This window comes from Labrus bergylta, chromosome 8 (assembly GCF_963930695.1).
Source record: "Labrus bergylta chromosome 8, fLabBer1.1, whole genome shotgun sequence".
Taxonomy (NCBI): domain Eukaryota; kingdom Metazoa; phylum Chordata; class Actinopteri; order Labriformes; family Labridae; genus Labrus; species Labrus bergylta.
In genome coordinates, this window is record NC_089202.1 from 24286124 (window position 1) to 24305930 (window position 19807).

The 19807-nt window shown below is 44.7% G+C and overlaps 1 protein-coding gene across 1 annotated transcript; it reads left to right on the plus strand.

The window, feature by feature from the left end:
- Positions 1–272: 272 nt before the first annotated feature.
- On the plus strand, positions 273–16407 carry LOC109999084 (soluble guanylate cyclase 88E-like). Its single transcript, XM_020653999.3, has 17 exons — positions 273–389; positions 898–1074; positions 2447–2579; positions 3666–3840; positions 4886–4977; positions 6439–6696; positions 6783–6924; positions 7894–8019; positions 9242–9362; positions 9583–9712; positions 10110–10256; positions 11093–11239; positions 11403–11559; positions 12334–12443; positions 12792–12881; positions 13954–14072; positions 14779–16407. Exons 2-17 carry the CDS (start codon positions 947–949, stop codon positions 15146–15148), a joined length of 2445 nt encoding a protein of 814 aa, XP_020509655.2. The 5' UTR covers positions 273–389; positions 898–946; the 3' UTR covers positions 15149–16407.
- The last annotated feature ends 3400 nt before the right edge of the window (positions 16408–19807 follow it).

Sequence of the window (19807 nt, forward strand, 5' to 3'; positions counted from 1 at the left end):
CCTGCTCGTGCTAATAAGTTGTTGCAAGGAGAAGAAAAAAAAAGTCTCGAGGCTAATTTGGGGATAACGAGCATCACAATGTGAGCACCAAAACAGAAATTCAAATATACAGTATAAAAACACCACCCACTGACTTCATCTCCATCCAAACACACGTTAAACCCGCTATAGGAGTCTGAATAAACGCCGTCTTCAGTCTTTTCTTTGCTACCTGCCACAAACATGCCTCCCTGCTGCTATTTTGGCTCCGTCACCCTGTTGACCTGACAGACAAGTGTCGGGGGAGAGCCACATGTCAGCTGCAGGTGGAAACTCTCAGCAGGGAGCGAGGCTGTGAGGCTGGCCGGCTCAGTTGGAGGACAGGATAACCCCGCACTGACGAGCTGCAGGTAGGGGGGCTTCTCTTTTCATCCTTTTTACACTTTTAAAGCTTTGGTTTTTTTACGCCCTTTCCTGGAGCACGCTGACAGAATAGTAGCATCAGACACTGGTTTTGATGCCTCTGTGAAGTGTTTGTGTTGCCTTTTTTTCTTTTTTTTTCAAGCACAGAGGTCACATTTTTTAGAAAGAAAGTTGTAAAAGATGTGCAGAGTCACAGCTTAAATGCTTCCAGTGTGGAGAATGTGATGTCTGAGGAGGTTAGGTTTCATGAGGTTGTGTGTGGGGAAAAAGGTGGATGCACATTTCCCGCTTTGCATTGGAGCATGCAAGGCTGATAGGAAAGCAGAAAGGAAGCCTTTACGTTTAGTTTCTGAGCCGACTAAATCTTAAACACAAACAAAACCTCTTGGTTTAAATCACAGTCCATCCTCTCATTTAAAGAGCGTACATTTTCTAGGCTGCAGACTAACTTGTATTTGGGTTTGTGTGACGTGTTTCTCTCTCGTCTCTCCTCAGCTCATCAGTTAACGCGGTCTTCAATCTGGAGGTCTCTAACCCCCTTAAGATGTACGGCCTGTACTTGGAAGCAGTCAACGATTACATCAATGAGTCGTACGGAGAGGATGTGTGGAGACTGATCGAGAACCGAGCAGAGATCCCTCACCTCAAGTTTGTCAGACACCAGATGTACAAGTAGGTGGCTGTTTCTGTGAATCACGTTCCTGAGACTTCAGATCAAACATCTACAAACTCTCCTTTTTGCCTAAGACTCTTAGAAAAACTACCTGAGCAGCCTGACGATGCACAGATTCAAACGCAGCACTTTAGAATCTAAAAAGCAATCAGAGTTATACACTCTCAGATGAGCTACGACCAGTGAGTGTTGACTTGGTGAACTATGACGGTGCACGTCCATAAAGGGTGTTGATAAATGTTAAAAAGACAAGGGGAGTAAATGTGGAACTGCTGCTTTCCAAATGAAGGGTAAGAGCTGGAGAGGAAACAAATTGCAGATTAATTTTCATCAATGACATTTTTTTAAATTAGGTCATGTTTTCTCGCGTTCCTATTCCGACATCCAGCGACACTACAAGACATTTTCTCACTACAAGACATTTCCTCATTCATACCAGGGATCTGGCTTCTCAGTGTTTCTCTTCACTTTTTTCTGCTGTTTTATGGCCACCACAATGCTCATATTACTGCTGTGACGTAATCCTGACATCTGCTCCAGATTGGTCTTCAGGTCTCCTTTAATGTTCGGGCAACAATCTGTCTATCCCATCATGTTGTGGGTTCAAGTGAATCCTGGTCTTTTTTATCATTTTGAACCTTCTCTTATACTGAAGGCCGACCTCAGTGGACTAAACCAATCCTTTTAATGGTGGCAGTGGCGATTCTAGGGGTTATTAGGGGTCCTAATAAAGAATCAATTGGGGGGAGGTTTTCTTACCTTCATTGCTGCTGTGCTGCTGCTTTGGTTTAACGTTTGTCAGCCCTCTAGGGCCCCCTAGTGGTCTGGGGCCCCAAGCAGTAGCCTGCCTTGCCTGTTGACAATCAGCACCTCTGAATGGTGGATGAAGCTGTTGCTCTTAGCGTGTAATATTGCTGCAGATGGTCACAAATGAACAGACTGTTATGTGATTTAATGTGAAGACTCATGCCTTCATTTCTGTAGCTCTATTTTACATTTTTAAATTTGATGAAAAGTCTTGGATTGAGGTAACAAGATATTTCATTCTTCTTCTTCTATTGTTTAGAATTAGAAAGTAATTTAAAGTGCTTACCGCAGACGGCATAAACATGGACGTAGTGTCAATGAGGTAACCCACTGGTTTCTGAAGGGCTGTTTTGAAGCCAAATGATGGCGGTTGCCATGTTGAAAATGTTCTGAAGGTGGAGCTGCCTTTAACCTCCTGACAAACAGCTACAACGTGCCCGCTTGCAGACTGCAAACTGTTTGTCTCCTCCTCTCTAGATCCTGTCTTGTGTCGTTCTTACTCTCTGATGTTCGTCGCTTTTGTTTAAGGCGTCTGCTAAATGAATAATTTTTCCTGCTTTACAGTGACAACCTGATCCTGCGGCTGGCAAAGGCAGCAGGAGAGGTTCTGGGAAAGACTCATGATGAGCTGATGTACGCCTTCGGTGTCTACATGGTGAAGAGGATCGGAAACTACGGATATGAACGCATCCTAAAGGTGAAACAGTGACCCCCATAAGTAGTGTTAGTGTTGGTAGTTCCTTTGTCAGTGTTAGTGTTAGTGTTGGTGAGGTCGATCAATCAGGCTTTTCTTATTTCCTTAAAAAAAACAAAAAGGCAGGTTTTTATCCAAATAGGAACGTCCTCTTTTAACGTGTTTTTCTGCCCTTTGTCATGAAGGGTTATGAACTTGCCTTAACTTAAAAGAGTTAAAAACACAATAAAAGCCCCCCCCCCTCCTCTCTAGAGTCGATGCACACACAGGTTGTCATGTGGTGGACACTGAAGCTTCAGTGTTTATCCAGCTCTGCATCGGTCTGTAAACCTTACTGTGTTCTAACCTCTCTCCATTTTTCAAAAGCATCTCCAATATTGATCCTAGTTTGAGCACGTTTCTGCTCGTGGAGCTTATTAGAAACATGCAGAGGCTTTTTAGGTCGGGTACAATCACTTCTATCTGAACCACTTCTCTTGCCCGCTTCCATCGCTGCAACACCTGTTGGTTTGACCTGATAACTGCTCTCATATCTGGCAAACCGAGGGGTGTCCAAAACGGCCATGTGGGGGTGCCTTAAAACCGCCTACCTTCTCTGGTCCAAACAAATCCAGAGCATTCAGGACCAGAATCTAAAGTTAGAAGGAGGACATACTGGCTGCTGCATTGTTGTCAGAGAAGCCAGCACTTCAACATAGCATGTTTCCTTAATGTCTGATCATATAATAAGCTCACTTTATCATTTCACTCACTACACATCTCACTGATTGATCCTTTGAAGTGAATAAATATTTTGAAATTCTTTAAAATTCTGAATGATTCATGATTTAAAAAATCTGGAAGCTTCCTCCTGTAATCTTCTGACAGTGATGTGCAACGATACGAGGAACTCACGAGCTGCAATGACATGCTCTGCTGCTTCTGTGTGCTCGGAAGTTTTTTTATTTCCTTGAATGTGCAAAGACTGTTCTTTAACCCTTTATTTGGGTATGCACACTTTTTCTTTTTGCTGCTGTAAACACGGAACATTTCCCCGTCGTGGGATGAACACAGGTTGATCTTATCGTACTCACTGTCGTTCTTCTCCAGGTGTTGGGACGAAATGTGCGCGACTTCATCAACGAGCTGGACAACCTGCACGAGTACTTCCGCTTCTCCTTCCCCAAAGTGCAGCCGCCAAGCTTCTGCGTGGAGGAGGAGTGCGAGACGAGCCTCACGCTGCACTACCGCAGCACCCGCAAAGGTTTCACCCAGTTTGTCAAAGGTAACGAGAAACTCAGGAGTAATTTCAGACTTGAAATTATTTAATTATGACAGCATCATGACACCTCTGACCGGCGGCTGCACCCGACAGCGCAGCGTGTCCCCATCATGACAGTGGCATCAACACCGTGGACGGCACCAATCAGACGACCAGGACAACAGTGACAGCTCAGAGGGCGTCATTCTGCTCTGTCACATGACTACACATTCACAAACATCTAACACTCTAAGACTAAATATGTTTTCAACAGCTGGGGCTGGAAGAGTTTACACTGACCAAATCAGAAAATCAACTTGAACAAAAATGATGAAACTACACTCAAGCCTCGCTCAAACCCAGAGCCCACACATGGCGACTAATCGTTTCAGGTTGAATAGTGTTTGGAGAGCAATAAGATGAGCAACACCACACACTGACAGAGTCATTCAGCAACCACTCCACTCTCAAAACCCGTCATCTTGCGCTGACAAACGTTATTTAAGAGTAAACAAACACAGTGGAAGATGAGCGGGAAGAGTTGACGATATGTTATTGATGGTAAAGCTAATTGTAGCTAGCTGTTAGCGACCCGGTACCTTGCACGCCTGACGCCGGGCGATCGGGCTGAAATTAGGCCCGACTTTAAAATGAGTTGTAGGCTATGGCTCAAGAGCGGGGTCTAAGTCGGCCTGAAATCGTACAGTGTTTGTTTAAGTCGGGTATTATTTTTTTAAGTTAAGTATTATTTAGTATAAATCTGTACCGGTATATTTTATTTCGACATGTCTATTGCTGCTACTGTGTACAGTATATAATTTGTATATAACTTGTGTTTTTTTATTTTATTTTTTGTATCTGTGTGCTGTTCTATCCTTTGGTGTTACCTGCTGCTGGAATCTGAAGTCCACAGACAAAGTCATGTATTCAATATAAACTCTATTTAACTTTCCACTTTGCTCTGAACTGAAGCTCACACAATCCCACTTTTTCACTGAGTCCTTCATAAACCAAAGTTGACCTCCACACATCCATGACCGGCGTGTGTGTGTGTGTGTGACTCCTGCAGGGCAGCTCTCTCAAGTGGGACGGCAATTCTACAACACGGATATCGAGGTGGAAATCCTGTCGAAAGAAGAAACGGAGAAGATGACTTATGTGGTACGTACCGGGGGTTTAAGTCAAGTGTCAGTGGAGCCGACACGGGCGTCTGACCTTGACCCCCGTGTCGGCTCCATCAGCACAGAAATGATTCCATCATCGTCTTGTGAGATACCGAGAAGAGTTTTGTTTACTCTAAGGCGGCAAGTGGTTATTGGATGGAGATAAGTGTGATGGGATCTGACTCTTAGCAGCAGAAACACCCGGAAAAATGTTTGACCTTGTACGACTGTGACCATCTGTCTCGAATCAAACTTAAAGGAAGCGTCTCGTATTCACAAGAGAAAATAATAACCAACCCTGTAGTGGAAAGGGTTCAGGGTGAGAGCAAAACTCAGAAGACAAATGTGACCTTTGACCTGTGAGGAACTTTTAGTTTGTGTTGTTTTTGGTGGACAAATTGGTTTGTCTTCATGTCTTCACTCATCATCAATAAGAAGCAGGAGCGTGTGCAGAGGGGTGGCATGGGCCCCCCCCCACCCCCTTGAAATCTTATTGGCCACCCCAGATGCCACCTCAAAATCTCTTCCCTTTGATTGGCCATTTGCCTTGCCAGAGGGGGGACCTTTGTGGAAATCCATCATTCAGGCTTTGTTGCAACAGGAAGCTTGTTTGCAGTTTTTAAAATACTTTGACTTTGGACGGACGTACATCTAAGCGTAGAACATATACAGGTTGCCAGCAGTCGATGTGTTACCCCTAAATTCCAAAAGATGCCAATTCGGTCCGTCTCCGCTTTGGCACATTCGCAGAGCTGATAGCTTTTTACTTTATTCAGTGTGTGTACTTCCACTAGCTCTGCATGCATTGCGTCTCAGCTCTGTCAGTCCTCTGCAGCAGATATGCAGGGCTTCTATTTCTGCAGGATGTCGGAGCACGGAGCATCAATTAACCACAGAGCAGATCGAGCGGGACGGGAAGTCTATTTTCAGAATAAAACACTTGGTTTTGACAGTTCAGAACAATGAGCGTATGTGTGTTTGTTTATGTGTTTATAACAGTTTATATAGAGTTTTATACCACATACATCGTATTATCTAGCGCTGTTGCAAGAGAATCTGTAAAATTACGGCGGGAATTCCTTTGTCTCGCGAACGCAGCCGGTGGGCATTTGTCTGGTGTGAGTCTGGACACTCTCCTGAAAATTAAAAAAATATATATATATTTTTTTTTTTTCTTCGGATTTGAACCTGGGCGCCCGCTTGGAAGACTACAGCTTCCATACATGGGGCGAACAGGACTAACCAAAAAAAATATATATATATATTGTATATATACTCGTGCACATATATACACATTTATAAAATAAGGAGGGGGAAGTAAAATATGATAGTAAAAAATAAAAGAAACTTTAATTACAAAATGTACACGGGACAGATTTATCAGAAACATGTCAAACTGTGTTTTTTGTTACATACTTATTTTCCAAAGATTGAATTGAAGTGTTCCCTTCTCTTCCAGGTTTACAAGATGAACTTCGACAACGCTGCTTTTAAACACCGCATGCCTCAGCAGAAGACGGCGCCGGGCTACGAGAAGCTGCCGATGAAGCGAGGGATCTTTTTCGACATGTTCCCCTTCAGCGTCATCTTCCGCCGCGACATGACCATGTACCGCATCGGCGACGGCCTCAAAGAGGTCTTCTCCGACCTCCAGGGCAAGAAGGTCAACGAGGAGTTCACCCTGATCCGACCCATGCTGGAGTTCAGCTGGGACAATGTGAGTTTTTGAATATTCAGTTTTCAGACGCTTCTTAACATTCCCGTCCTGCAGACTCTCTAAGCTGGAGCGATCTTTCTTGTCAGATCTACTTCCATCTGAACAACGTGTTTGAGCTGCTGTCGAGAGCGGTGGTGGAGAGCAAGCAGAAGGTCAACATCAAACTGAGCAAGGAGGAGCCGGACGAGAAGGAAGAGAGCGAGAAGGTGAAGAGAGAAGAAGAAAGAGGTATTTCCATCCTTATCATTATTTTATCACCCAATGCATTATGGATAAAGAACGGTTCATTGCAAATGGACGGGATCACCAAAGTGTCCGTCAAGTCCCTCCCTCATCTCTGGCCAAGGTCATCTGGACCGAGCGGCGTAAAATATTCATATCACATCCAGGTGACGCGAATATTAAACAGGTCGAAATGTCAAGCCGCTATTCCTCTCTTAAAAACTAAAGCTACATTCACTGCATCCCTAAGGCGGGCTACACACCAGATGGTAACTGATTTTGAAACGCAGCCAGGCATGAAAGCTGGCTCAGTTTCCTTTTCCTGTTTCGGGAAACAGTGCACTCGATGTCCCCGTTAAGAGCTATTTAGTGCAACCGGCACAAACGCAATATTTAACCATCTAACACGGCCGCTCTGACTCATTACCACCTACAACTGGAGACTCCACAAGCTGCTTTTCTTCTTCTAATTCAAAAATCTACTTGTGTGTTTATGTTCGCTGCCATGTTTGTGGGTCGCCGCAACGTGACTCAACATCCGGTTGGTGACGCTTCCTGGTCTGCTCGCTCTCATTGGTTATTATGTCGGAGGCAGCAATTTGATTTCGATCCGAGATCAGGGAGGCTCCAACTCGACCGGGAGCAGTAAATTAATCGTATTGCCACTTGACACTTCGGGATTATTTGGACAAATGATTGGCTGCAACAAGCCTTGAATCTGGACAAGCACCCCGCCCCCCCACTTGGCAAATTGGGTCTAAAATCGCCATCTTAAACAAGTGGATTAAATTGGTGCACTCATATTGCAAGTGAACGTCTCACATAGTGACACATTTGTCAGATATTTTCTCTGCCTTCCTGTTTTTCTCTTCTGGATTTTTCTGCGTTTGCTCCTCATTAACCGACCTTCCTGACTCACAGCCTGATCGATCCATCCGTCTTTTTCTGTGTCTCTGTCGCTCTCCCTCCCGTCAGAGCAAAACGATGTGGAGGAGATGAAGGGCACAGACCAGGAGTACAACAGCGCTCTCACTCAATACAACAGCTCCGCCAACTCTGGAGGGGAAGATATCGAACTGCTGGCGTTCCAGACTGTCACCGGTCAGAGCATTTCACACTTTGTCTCTTTTTTTTTTTTTCTGTCCTGTGGCTGCTTTTGAGTTTAAACAACGACCTCCTGTAGAGTGACAGCTAATGTTCATTCACACCTGCACAAAACTCCTGAAACTTTCAGGGTGAGCTGAAAACAAAGAGAAGTTTTCGCTAATTTTCTGCATGAAGTCTGGAGGGCTGCTGTTAGAAGGCAGCAGGAAATATTCAGGAAGTAGTGAAGTTTCTATCCTGCGACCCAATCGGGATGGGATCTTAGTTTACTTCATGAAACGGCTTCATTATGTTTTTTGATCACCAGTAAGTTCTCCCTCTGTTTTGTAGACACACATTGAATTGATATGATCTAAAGCATCAGACTCTTGTTATGTCATTCACCACTCCCTCATCGTTCTTTAATGCCTCCTCTTACCTCCCTCACGTCCAACATGGACAGTCTCCCGCTGTTAGCGCCCTGACACACCAAGCAGACGAACTAGTTGCAACTATTTTGTCTTGGCCAAAAAGCTGAACTTGAACACACCGCAAAGACTACAGCCGACGGCCAACCATCACGTACGTTCTGCACATGCATGAGAGGAAATACCTCTCCATGCCAGCAGGGGGCGGTAGTCTGTAATAGTCATTTCAAAAAGGGGAAACCGGAAGAGGACGAGGAAGAACGCAGATAAATAAACACTTGTTATGACACGAGAAGACCATTTTCACACCGCTGTCGCTCAACACTCGTAATATAAGTACTTCTAATCAAAAAAAAGTTTCCTCTTGACTGTAGTCGCTTACTCGCTTTCTTCACTTTTGCTTTTCTTCTCGTGCTTGGACGCCGACGGACGGCGATTCAACATGTCAAAACGGCCGGAAAAAGGGCCGACGGGTAGCGACGCTACCGGACACATTGTAAAAACTAGGGCGACGACCGCTCACCGACAGTCTAACTTGGATCGACGGCCGACGATCGTGTGTCAGGGCCTTAAACGTTCAACTCAGGAAGATTTTAGGGGCAGTCTGCCTGACATTATCCTGAGATTTTCTTTACATTTTCTGAGTGCATATGTGAAAATGTTTTTATTTACATACTTAATTTTTGTGTGCAAAAGGTGAAGACTTTCTAGGTAACCAGGGTCGCTCCTTTAGCAACATTTCCTAACTGTAAATATCACCTGGCAGTTCTTCATAACTCTGTTTTTAACATCTCGTTCGTGCTTCCTCTCAGGAAAGTGCAGCGAAACCATCTTCGAGGACATGCGGGAGCCTCCAAAGAAACCTCTCCACCTGAAGGGCCAGATGAAGTATGTCCCCCAATGGGACTCGCTCATCTTCCTTGGGACGCCCATGTAAGACCACAAACAAAACAGATCACGGCTTTGTTTGTTGGGGTTAATTTAGAAGAAGAGTTTTTAAGCATCCGCTGCTGAGCTCTATTGTTGGTCGCCTTCCCCCTCGAGTGATATCTAATTTTGGAGATTGGATTAGTTTATGCTAATTTAAAGAATTAATTGGCGTTCTTTCCTGTCACAGTCCATTAATCTTCTTTTTCTCCTCTTATAATCTCAGTATAGAGACAGTGGAGGACATGATAAAGATGGGTGTATACGTGAACGATCTGAATCTGCACGACTCCAGCAGAGAGCTGATTCTGGCCGGGACACAACAATCAGCTGAGCTGCAGCTGGCCCTGGATCAGGTCAGAAAACCCCTCAGGGTCCTCGGTTTCTGCAGAGACAGAGACATGTTATGGACAAAGCAGACCTGTGTTCAGCTTTGTGCAAAACCTCAGAGCAGGGGGACAGTTAAAGGTGTCCTTATGTGGTCTCATAAACTGTCCTAAGCCAAAACTGAAGTCGTATAATGTGTTGCTGCTGAGCACACAAAATGTAAGAACTGCCAGTTCTCTCCTCATGAAAAAGCCAAACCAGGTGAGCGCAGGTGAAAGCCCTGCTCCCGTATTGATTTCACCCATTAAATCCACTCCAGTCATGCAGCAGAGATGTGGATTAAGAGGATTAGCGACAGCAAAGAGGGATTTTTTAACTTTAAAAAATAGGTGAGACTGTAACTGTACACACTTTCTGATCCTCTAGGAGCAACAGAAATACGCTCAGCTGATGGAAATCATCAAGAAGCTGGATGAGGAGAAGAAGAGAGGAGATTCTCTGCTGTACGCCATGATTCCTAAAGCTGTGGCCGACCGCCTCAGGAAGGGGATCACTGCCCTGGAGACGTGCCAGGTACAAAACCACCAAATATCAAAGCAGCCGGTTCTGAAATATGTACGACTGCCAAAATGAAGACAGAGATTTTTTTCTCGTTTTGAGTCCTGGAATCTGAGAAATATGTTTCTGGTTCTACTTTTATTAAGAGGTGCAAATCTTGTTTTTACTTCCATAAACCCAGTACACATGGAGACAGGGTCGGCTATAAAACACTCGGCCTCATTCACTGACTGTTCCCACGAGACATTTGTTCTTAAAACACAGTTTTGAAAGAGTTTCTGATTATCAGCCTCAGCTGTTTTTAGTCGCTGCGCTCACAGCACTCGCAATTAAACCAGTTCCAGTTTTTCAATGTCCTTTCTGTCAACCAATCACAATCACAATCTTTGAAGGGCCGGGGCTTCTGGTGTCAGCTTGGTTAATAGCAATGGTGGAGGAGAAACTACTATGACTCATCTTTCTGAGGTAGTGTTGTAGTCAGGACCAGACTAACAAAGACCAGGACATACCTGAGACCAGAGTGCTCCGAGACCAGGTCAAGACCAAGACATTTATGGATCGAGACAGGGTCAAGACCAAGACCAGGGCAGGGTGACATATTAGGAGTTTTCCTGACATGAGAAAGAAGCCTGTCGGTGGTGGTCTTGACCGGTCTTGATTTAAAATCCGGAGTACGCCCAGTCTTAGACCGAGACAAGACCGAGTGAAAATGCTTTGGATTCCGAGACCTTCAAAAAGTGATCTTGAGACCAAGCTGAACAAAGGGATGAAAGTCTTTGCATGTATCCTCGATCTTGTTGTTGAGTTTTCATTTTAAAATAGTCTTAACTTTCTGTTTCTTCGTATTTCAGGTGTTTCCCGATGTGACCATCCTGTTCAGCGATGTGGTCAAATTCAACGAGATCTGCATCCACATCACGCCCATGCAGGTGGTGGACATGCTCAACGAGATCTACATCGTCTTTGACACACTCAGTGAGAAGCACAACGTCTACAAGGTCGGTCCAACAAGCCTGACGTCTCTGTGTATCGTTGATTTTCTCATAAAGGGGCATGTCTTCACCTCTGCTGAAGGGAGGTCTTTAAGTCTCTGTGTCGTGAGAAACTTTCACTCAGCATAAATAGGAAAACAGTCAGAAAGTTTTGCTCACTCTGTTACAGGTGGAGACGATCCGCGATGCCTACATGGTGGTGGCCGGCGTCCCCAACAAAACCACGTTTCACGCCCACCATATCTGTGACATGGCGTTGGACATGCTGAGCTCCATCGACCACCTCAAAGACCCGTCCACGGGCGATAACATCCAGATCAGAGTCGGTGAGCCAGCAGTCTGCAGCTTCAGTGGCTCAGACACGACATGACAGATTGTTTTTATGTTCTGGGGTTTGGCTTCTTGCTCACTTATCTGAAGGTCACGACTCAAGGTCATCCACCGATCACACTGACTCTGAACTTGTTGGGATTCAGCATCTTGATCCTTTAAAGGCTTTACAGGTTGAACTTCTTTATCCACTCTTTAAAGGATGGCCCACAGATACAGTCGTAGGATTTTAGGAGCAACCTGAGCGGTCAGACTCGCAACACAGATCAAAACAAGTACTTATTTTGGCCACCAGGGGTCACTGTTTGTCCCTGAGCTCAGATGAGTAAATGTTTAACAATAATAATAATAATAATAATAATAACTTTATTTATATAGCACCTTTTAAAAACACAGGTATACAAAGTGCTTTGACAAACAGCAAAAACAAGAACAAAGCAAACTAAACCAAACACAGAAGAACATTAACAACAGCAAGAACATAACAAATGCATAATACTAAAAATAATTAAATACAATTCAACAGAAAAAACCCATATTGCACGATACCCATCAGACATATATAACCCGACCATCACAAGAACCATTATAAGAACCCAACAACACAAGATGACACCAAGAGGACCAAGATTTAAAAAGATGTAAGAAACTAAAAGCGCTAAAAGCAAATAAAAAGATAACAGCAATAAGAAAAAGGAGCAGTGTGTGTTGGATTTAGCGACACTTAGCCGTGAGCTCTCAGGTTCTATGATCTGCTCTTCCTCTCGCAGGTATTCACTCCGGTATGGTGGTGGCTGGCGTGGTGGGTCTGAAGATGCCTCGCTACTGTCTGTTTGGCGACACTGTGAACACCGCTTCCAGGATGGAGAGCAACGGAGTGGTGACTGCACTAACCTATTTAACAACCCGTATTATTTCAAGTATTCAGCTGAGCTGCAGATCCTGTGGAGGAGTTTAAACCTGTAAAAACAGCTCATGGTTTCTCTCGGTGAAATTCATGTAGATGTGTTTAAAAAAATCATTCTCTGTAAGACAACGGCAGTGTGCACGCTGCTCCTCACTTCATTTGCATCCCATTTCTCAGAGCATTAAATATAATGTTGTATTTTGAAAAGCTGTCTCACTGGAGAGTCCAGGAAGCGAAATGTCTTCGTTCCTAAGGACCAAAGCTTGCACTTCGGTACTCAGCTTTACCATGAGCTTTGTGTGTGTCCGTTTGTCTGAGCAGGGCATGCAGATCCACATCAGTCAGACCACCAAAGACCACCTGGAACACGAGCCCTACATCATTGAGGAGAGGGGCAAGATCTTTGTAAAGGTGAGCGAATAAACCGCCATGCATGCGTTGATATATTTCTGCACAGACGTCTTTCCTTTGACAAAAACTTCACATGCAAACGTTTGCTTGCTGTGCAGCTGAATCAGCTGAATAATATTAATCCAAGAAATAGCAAATTTGGATTTGGATGCCTACTTTGGAGACTTCCTGATGAGTCTTTTGTATTTTTTTGGACATTTTGAGTTACTTGTACCTGACAGCTGGATGTCAGTTTCAGTTGGGGGTGCTGAGTAAAGTCTTTCTAGTTGATGATGTCGTACTTTCTGCTGTGCAAATATATCTTTTAGTAATTCATTTGATTGCTCAGGACTCCTGATCCACAAAAGGATTGCGCTGCTTTTGCACGCTGTTACCCTGTGCATATGAGAGGGTAGGTTAGCATGAATCCTCAAAGCTTGTGCAGGGTGAAATGTTTACAAACTGCAATGCAAATGAAGATAGCGTCCTGGGTGGACCTGTCCCATTTGCCTGTATGTAAACTAATGAATATTCAAAAATAAGGTGCAAAATAACCCAACGCAAATCAGCCTCTCACAATGTTAAAAATATATCTTTAAAGAAAACAGAGATGAACTGATTGGTAAATCAACAGAGAGCAGTTTTTATTTGAGACTCCAGCAGAGGAGCTGGGTGGTGCGTCTCAAGCCGAATTGAATTTGTGCACCGTCATCATTTTTTTAGAAGTCATAGCAAGAATAAAATACAAGAGAACAGAATCCAGGGCGACATGTTGTTAATCTGCTCTGTCTGAAAGGATGATCTGACGTCTCTTTGATGACGTCCAGGCCTCCACGATGTGTGCACAAAAATGAAAAGCTCCGACCTGCTGTGAGTCATATCCCTCTGCAGGAAGTGTGATGAACATGTAACAGACTTAGTTAGTAAAGGGACACAAAAAGGGATCACATGACACGGGGTAAACATGAGGTGAAACTTCTTCATCTTCGCTGATGGTTTAGATTGTGTCTGATTCCAGCGTCCCTGTCTACTTTATTCTTGGATTAAATGCTCTTATTCTACAACATTTTGACCACATAACAACATCTCTCAGGGTAAAGGCTACATGAAGACATACTGGCTCAAAGGAAAGAAAGATCTGTCGTTCAAAACCCCGGCGGAGCTGCGCTACAGCAGCGAGCAGAACCACTCCGAGGACAGGAGCTCTAATGGGTGAGTAGACAAAAGGAGAGCAAGTCTGCACACAGCGAGGACTCGGGATGCCCCCCTGTTGATTCAGCCTGAGCGCTGCTTATTGCCCCCCTGCAGCAGCAGACAGCAAAGGCTGTTTGAGGGTCTTTTGTTTGTCTGCTAGAGTCACGCTGACCAGCACAAACTCAACTTTTTACTCAGACGGGGCTTGAAGCCCTGAGGTAACAGAAGCATCACAAAAGTTAGACAAACAAGACAACAAAGCAGTCAGTAAACATTTCTGTGGAGAGGACACATCACGCCTTTGAGACTTATGTTTCAGTGAACAAGATATGATCGGGACGATTAACACTCTGCAATAACAGGGAGTCGCATAGCCTCGCGGTTATGGCGCCTGCACCATGAACAGAGGCTATAGTTTGGTAGTATAGTACAGGCAGCTGTGGCTAAGAGGTAGAGTCAGTCGTCTCTCAAACGGAAAGTCGGGGGGGTTTGATTCCCAGCTACTGCAGCCACATGTTCAATGTGTCCTTGGGCAAGACACTTTTACCCCAAGTTGAGTTTGTGCAGTGTTTTCCTTCTTGTCATTGCAGAAATGTTTGATTTAATGACTGATTAGTGGGATAATGTCCCTCCAGGAACAGATGAATGGAAGTAAGACTGAAATGTCTTTGTTGTGTTTGTTGTGAATCGCTGACAAAACTCTACTAATGTCTAACTGCAATAGTTCCACAAGCTCCAACGCCAAACGCATGGCCTCCAACCTCAACATCTCCGGCAACGAGGAGCAAGCCGAGGGGAAGGCGAGCCCCAGCGACCTCCCGCTGGACACCCTGCCCCCGCCAGAGGCCGTCATCGAGCCCCCCTCCGTTTCAGCCGAGCCTCCGGAGAAGGAGAAGGTCAAAAAGACTAAGAACAACAAGGGCGCCAAGTTGGAAGTGCCCCAGGGAACCTTACTGTCGGAGACCCCCAACCCCGACGATGGGCTGGAGAACCCGGCTCCTTTCCTCAGCAGCAAGAGAAACAGCTTCAGGCAGCAGTACGTCAAGCTGCCCGCCAACCTGCCCATGCGCAGCGCCGCCTGTGCCATTCTGTGAGCAGGTGGTTAACGACGACATAATGCTGAAAAAATATCACCGAGGGTTAATCAAAGTCAGGGTTTTCAACATGTATGGTTACTGACTGTTTACATTTGAACACATTTTGAATATCAAGTTTTAAATAAATGAAGACTCAAACATCTCAAAGAGAAATAATCTTGTTTTAAGGTCAAGTTTGAGCAACATTTAGGCCACGTTCACACGAAAACCAAACACTGAAAAGCGTTTTTCCATCTTCCGCGTTCACGATGACAAACGTTTTGAAAGCAACCGCCGAGCACGGTTCCACATAAGGCATCGGATCCATCTAGAGTTTTTTCAATTATTTTCAATGAGTTTCAGTTCAGTTCAGTTTATTGCCATGTGTAGCATAAAACCCACATTGGAAAACATTTGCAATAGAGAGAGACAAGGACACAGCAAAGAGTGGCCGCCTGGAGAGACAGCACAAAAGCTATTGACTGGAAGCGTGAAGCTCATGTGGGCAAAGTCTCCGTTTTTGGAGGAACATCTTATTTGTAGTTTTCACAGCGACAGAGATGATGACCTTTTCTAAAACGTTTAATTTTCAGGCACCAGGAACGCTGCCGTCATCTAAATCGGGTGAAATCGTTGTCGTGTAAACGTGGCCTTCATGCTTCAAAACATCAGACTCTTGGATGCTGTTAACCCTTTGCACACTTCAAGTTTTCTTTAAATAACATCATCTGGAGAGCCTCGGCATGTTGTCCCCTTTGTTTCATTCATTCCTGTCAGTAACTGAGCGGCCTCACACAGTCAGTCGTATTTCAAAAGCATCTTCCTGTTCAATTGGCAGGTTTCACAACATGGCCTCCCTCATGTCAACTGTTGGTAAAAAAAGGAAGTGCCACATCCTCTGCATACAGATAACACACACAGAAACAGAGAACTTAAAAACTAGGACATCAGGTGAAACGAGACATGAAAGTGCATTTGATTTCCTGATATTCCGTCTCGATTTGCTGAATTATTCTGCAGACCTGAAGCCGCTTCATGACGTCACTGCTACCAGAATCTCAAAAGAGTTTTGACGGTAACCTGAAAAGTGACAGTATGGATGTGTTGTTTCAGTCACATCATTGAGTTTGTATTTTAAAGTATGTTTGTGAAGTAGAATGTAGGGTAGACATCTTCAGCATCGTGTCACAGAGTTCTTCTTCATCCTGTATGTGACTGACTGCATTTGTTCACTGTATGATAGTGTTTTTATAAAAGTGTATGTACAGCCACTCAAACTGTCCTGTTCTCAGTTTCTTCACTCGCACACTCAAACATGTCTGACGTCCTGGTTTCTGAAGTATCCAGGATTGACTGATCCGTCTTTGTTGCCTGTGTCTGGAGCAAACTATCATCAAGAGGCCCGAGTAACGTCTGTTATACCGCCAAGACCCCCAGGAAGTGCTCCGACCGTGAAGCCAATTTTACCTGGTTGCCATGCCTGGTACTGCAGCGTCCCTTGATGCCATTAGGCCCAGAAAGACTTTATTTAATGAGCTTACTTTAAAAAGAGACGTCTATAAATCAGCCGATATGTTTATCTTTGAGGTACATCAGTTTCCCGATACCAAAACTTAAACAACCCTTTTTAAAATCATTATGTCCTTAATGTTGTAAAAATGCAAAAAAAAGCCAAGTTCAGAGATATTTTTGTCGACATGATGAACGCAGATCAGATCCACAGGAAGGAGACTCCAAGTGAGCTTTCTCCATGGGTCCAGTAACGCAGAAGATCTGGGTACTTTTTAGACCTTTTTGCTTCATGAGCCACAAAGCAACTTTCATAGGAACGAACGGGGTTCCGCCTTCAATGCTGCATCCATGTTTACAGCAGGGGGCGCTGGAGTCCTGTCCTCCTGACAAACCGTTACACCGCACCCGCCTGTCAATCAGGTCAGCTACACGCCTTATTGTGAATAACTCTTATCCTTCATCAAATCAAAACTGATGAGTCATCAAAACATTCAACCCCCCGTACAGTGTGTGTCAATCGAGACATGAGCTAATCAGACCTGTTTGGTTTTTTGAACCAGGCTGTAAACATGTTAATCTCTGCTGTAAAAACAGGCTTTTTAGAATGGGTGTGTATGTGACTTCCTGTGCTTCTGCAGCCAGCCTCTAGTGGACACTCGAGGAACTGTTGGATTTTACACGCTTCATTTTTCACCACCGGGGGTTGCTGCTTGCGTTTTATACAAAAACTTCACTTTCATACTTTCACACCTGCACCTCACAACTCCTGAAAACGTTTTGGGGTAAGCTGCATGTGTGAATCCAAACAGCCACACAGAATTTTTCCTGCCAGGCTTCGAGTACATTTTCCAAATTAAGTCAGGGTGAGCCGATGCGAGAACGCAGCAGGAAATATTCAGAATAAATTCACCACAAGCGAGCAGGTTATAAGCAAGATGTTTATAACCTTTAACATATAAATGATGGGAACAGGAGCGATTTACTCTCAGGTCCTCTACGTCTTTAAAAACAAACGACATGACATGGGTCTTGTGTTTGATCGTGCCGTGAGGAGAAAGTGAATCCCTGTAAAGCTGCAGAATGATCAAATCAAATCTCCGGCCTCCCCTGAACCGACATCTGTTCACCTCGATCCGTTCTCACCGTCCGTCGTATGTCGCTAATAAGAGAGAAAGACAGTTCACCAAATCCTCCATCCAATCAGGATCCAAATCTTCAGGCGCAATTCTCTGACCTCAGCGGTTATGAGGTCAGTTATTCCTGTCTGAGTCACCTGGTGATAACACACTGCTATTATGTGAGTTAGTGTAAGTGTGTGTGTGTGTGTGTGTGTGTGTGTGTGTGTGTGTGTGTGTGTGTGTGTGTGTGTGTGATCTTATAATGAAACATAATTGAAGTGATCTTATTATCTCCTAACCAAGAAGAGGCAAGTGTGTAAGCTGTGTACGGTACAGAGGTGTGACAGGCACGCCTTTCTCACAAACTACACTCTAAAAGCACACACACACACACACACACACACACACACACACACACACACACACACACACACACACACACAGACACAGACACACACCCACAAACACACAGACACACACAGACACACACCCACACACACACACACACACACACACACACACACACACACACACACACACACACACACACACACACACACAGACACAGACACACACCCACAAACACACAGACACACACAGACACACAGACACACACACACACACACACACACACACACACACACACACACACACACACACACACACACACAGATAGTGAGCTGAGCGCTCCCTGTGCTGATGTTTCCTTGAGATGTCATTACACGATAAAGAGGAAGCCATCAGGAAACCGCTTAAGCACTACTTCCTGTCTGTTGCCACGGTGACAGACCTCACTCTGCAGTTGCAAGAAGTTTATACCGTGACTTTACTCGGAGTTAATTTCTTGCAGAAGGGCCGCGGGTGGGTGGCACAACAAAGGGGCAGGTGTGTTTTTGGCGTAAACCGCACACTGGTGGGCCCTGTATCCTGTCCGGGGGAACTCCTCTCAGTCCAGCTGCTGGGTCTCTGCGCGCCACCTTTAACCTCCAACATCTGGCAGCAATTAATGTCTGAGAGAGTGGATTGGACGGGTTCTTTCATGAATGGCGTTAGCGCCGGCCAGCAGCCCTTCAGCACAGCTGGTCGCCATTCAGATAAAACCTACAGATAAACAAACAGCTTCAGAGTCAGGGGACACTTCCTGATTCTCAAATGAATCGCTGAATTCATGAGTCCTGCAGACGTGGTCGCTGCGGCTGCGAGGACTGATGGCTCCGTTTCAGAGACTCGTTTTTTTTTATCTCTTCTGTATTTACATCTCACTCATTTGAATGAGGCGCTAAAAGAAGATGATTTTACGACATCCAACTCAAACAAAGCGTCGTTCATGAGCGTGATTCTGACCTTCAGATTTTATTAGCCCTCGCTGAGATTATGATGTCGAGTGTTAACCTCTCTCTCGGGAGGGAAACGTCTTTCTAAACGTTTATTTATTCTTTACCAAAGTTCATTATTTACGAGGGGCAAAGTGTGCCTCTTTACATGTTTACGATGTGGATGAGCCACATAGCCACACACGTTTAATGTGAGTTTACTTTTCATTTCAGAAAAATTTGAAACATGAAAGTTCACTTAAAAATTAAAAGACCTTTGAGGCAAACAAACGATGCATCCTTAATGTCGTCCTTAATGCAAAAGGATGACAGAGTATGAGGTCAGAAACTGAGATGAATGTCTGATTGCACACATGAGAGACTCTGAGCTGTACTAACATGAAGGATAGTTTAGAACAAATGTTTCAAAAGAGCCTCCCCTGGAAGAATCAAGCGACAACCTCCGAGGTTGAAAAATAAAGCAGATGCTGAAGTGCAAAAATTCCTGCAGTTCCTCAAGTGTCCACTAGAGGCTGGCTGCAGAAGCACAGGAAGTCACATACACACCCATTCTAAAAAAATCCTGTTTTTACAGCAGAGATTAACATGTTTACAGCCTGGTTCAAAAATCCAAATAGGTCTGATTAGCTCATGTCTCGATCGACACACACTGTACGGGGGGGTGAATGACATGGCAGAAAGGAGCCACGGGTCGGACTCGAACCCGGGCCGTC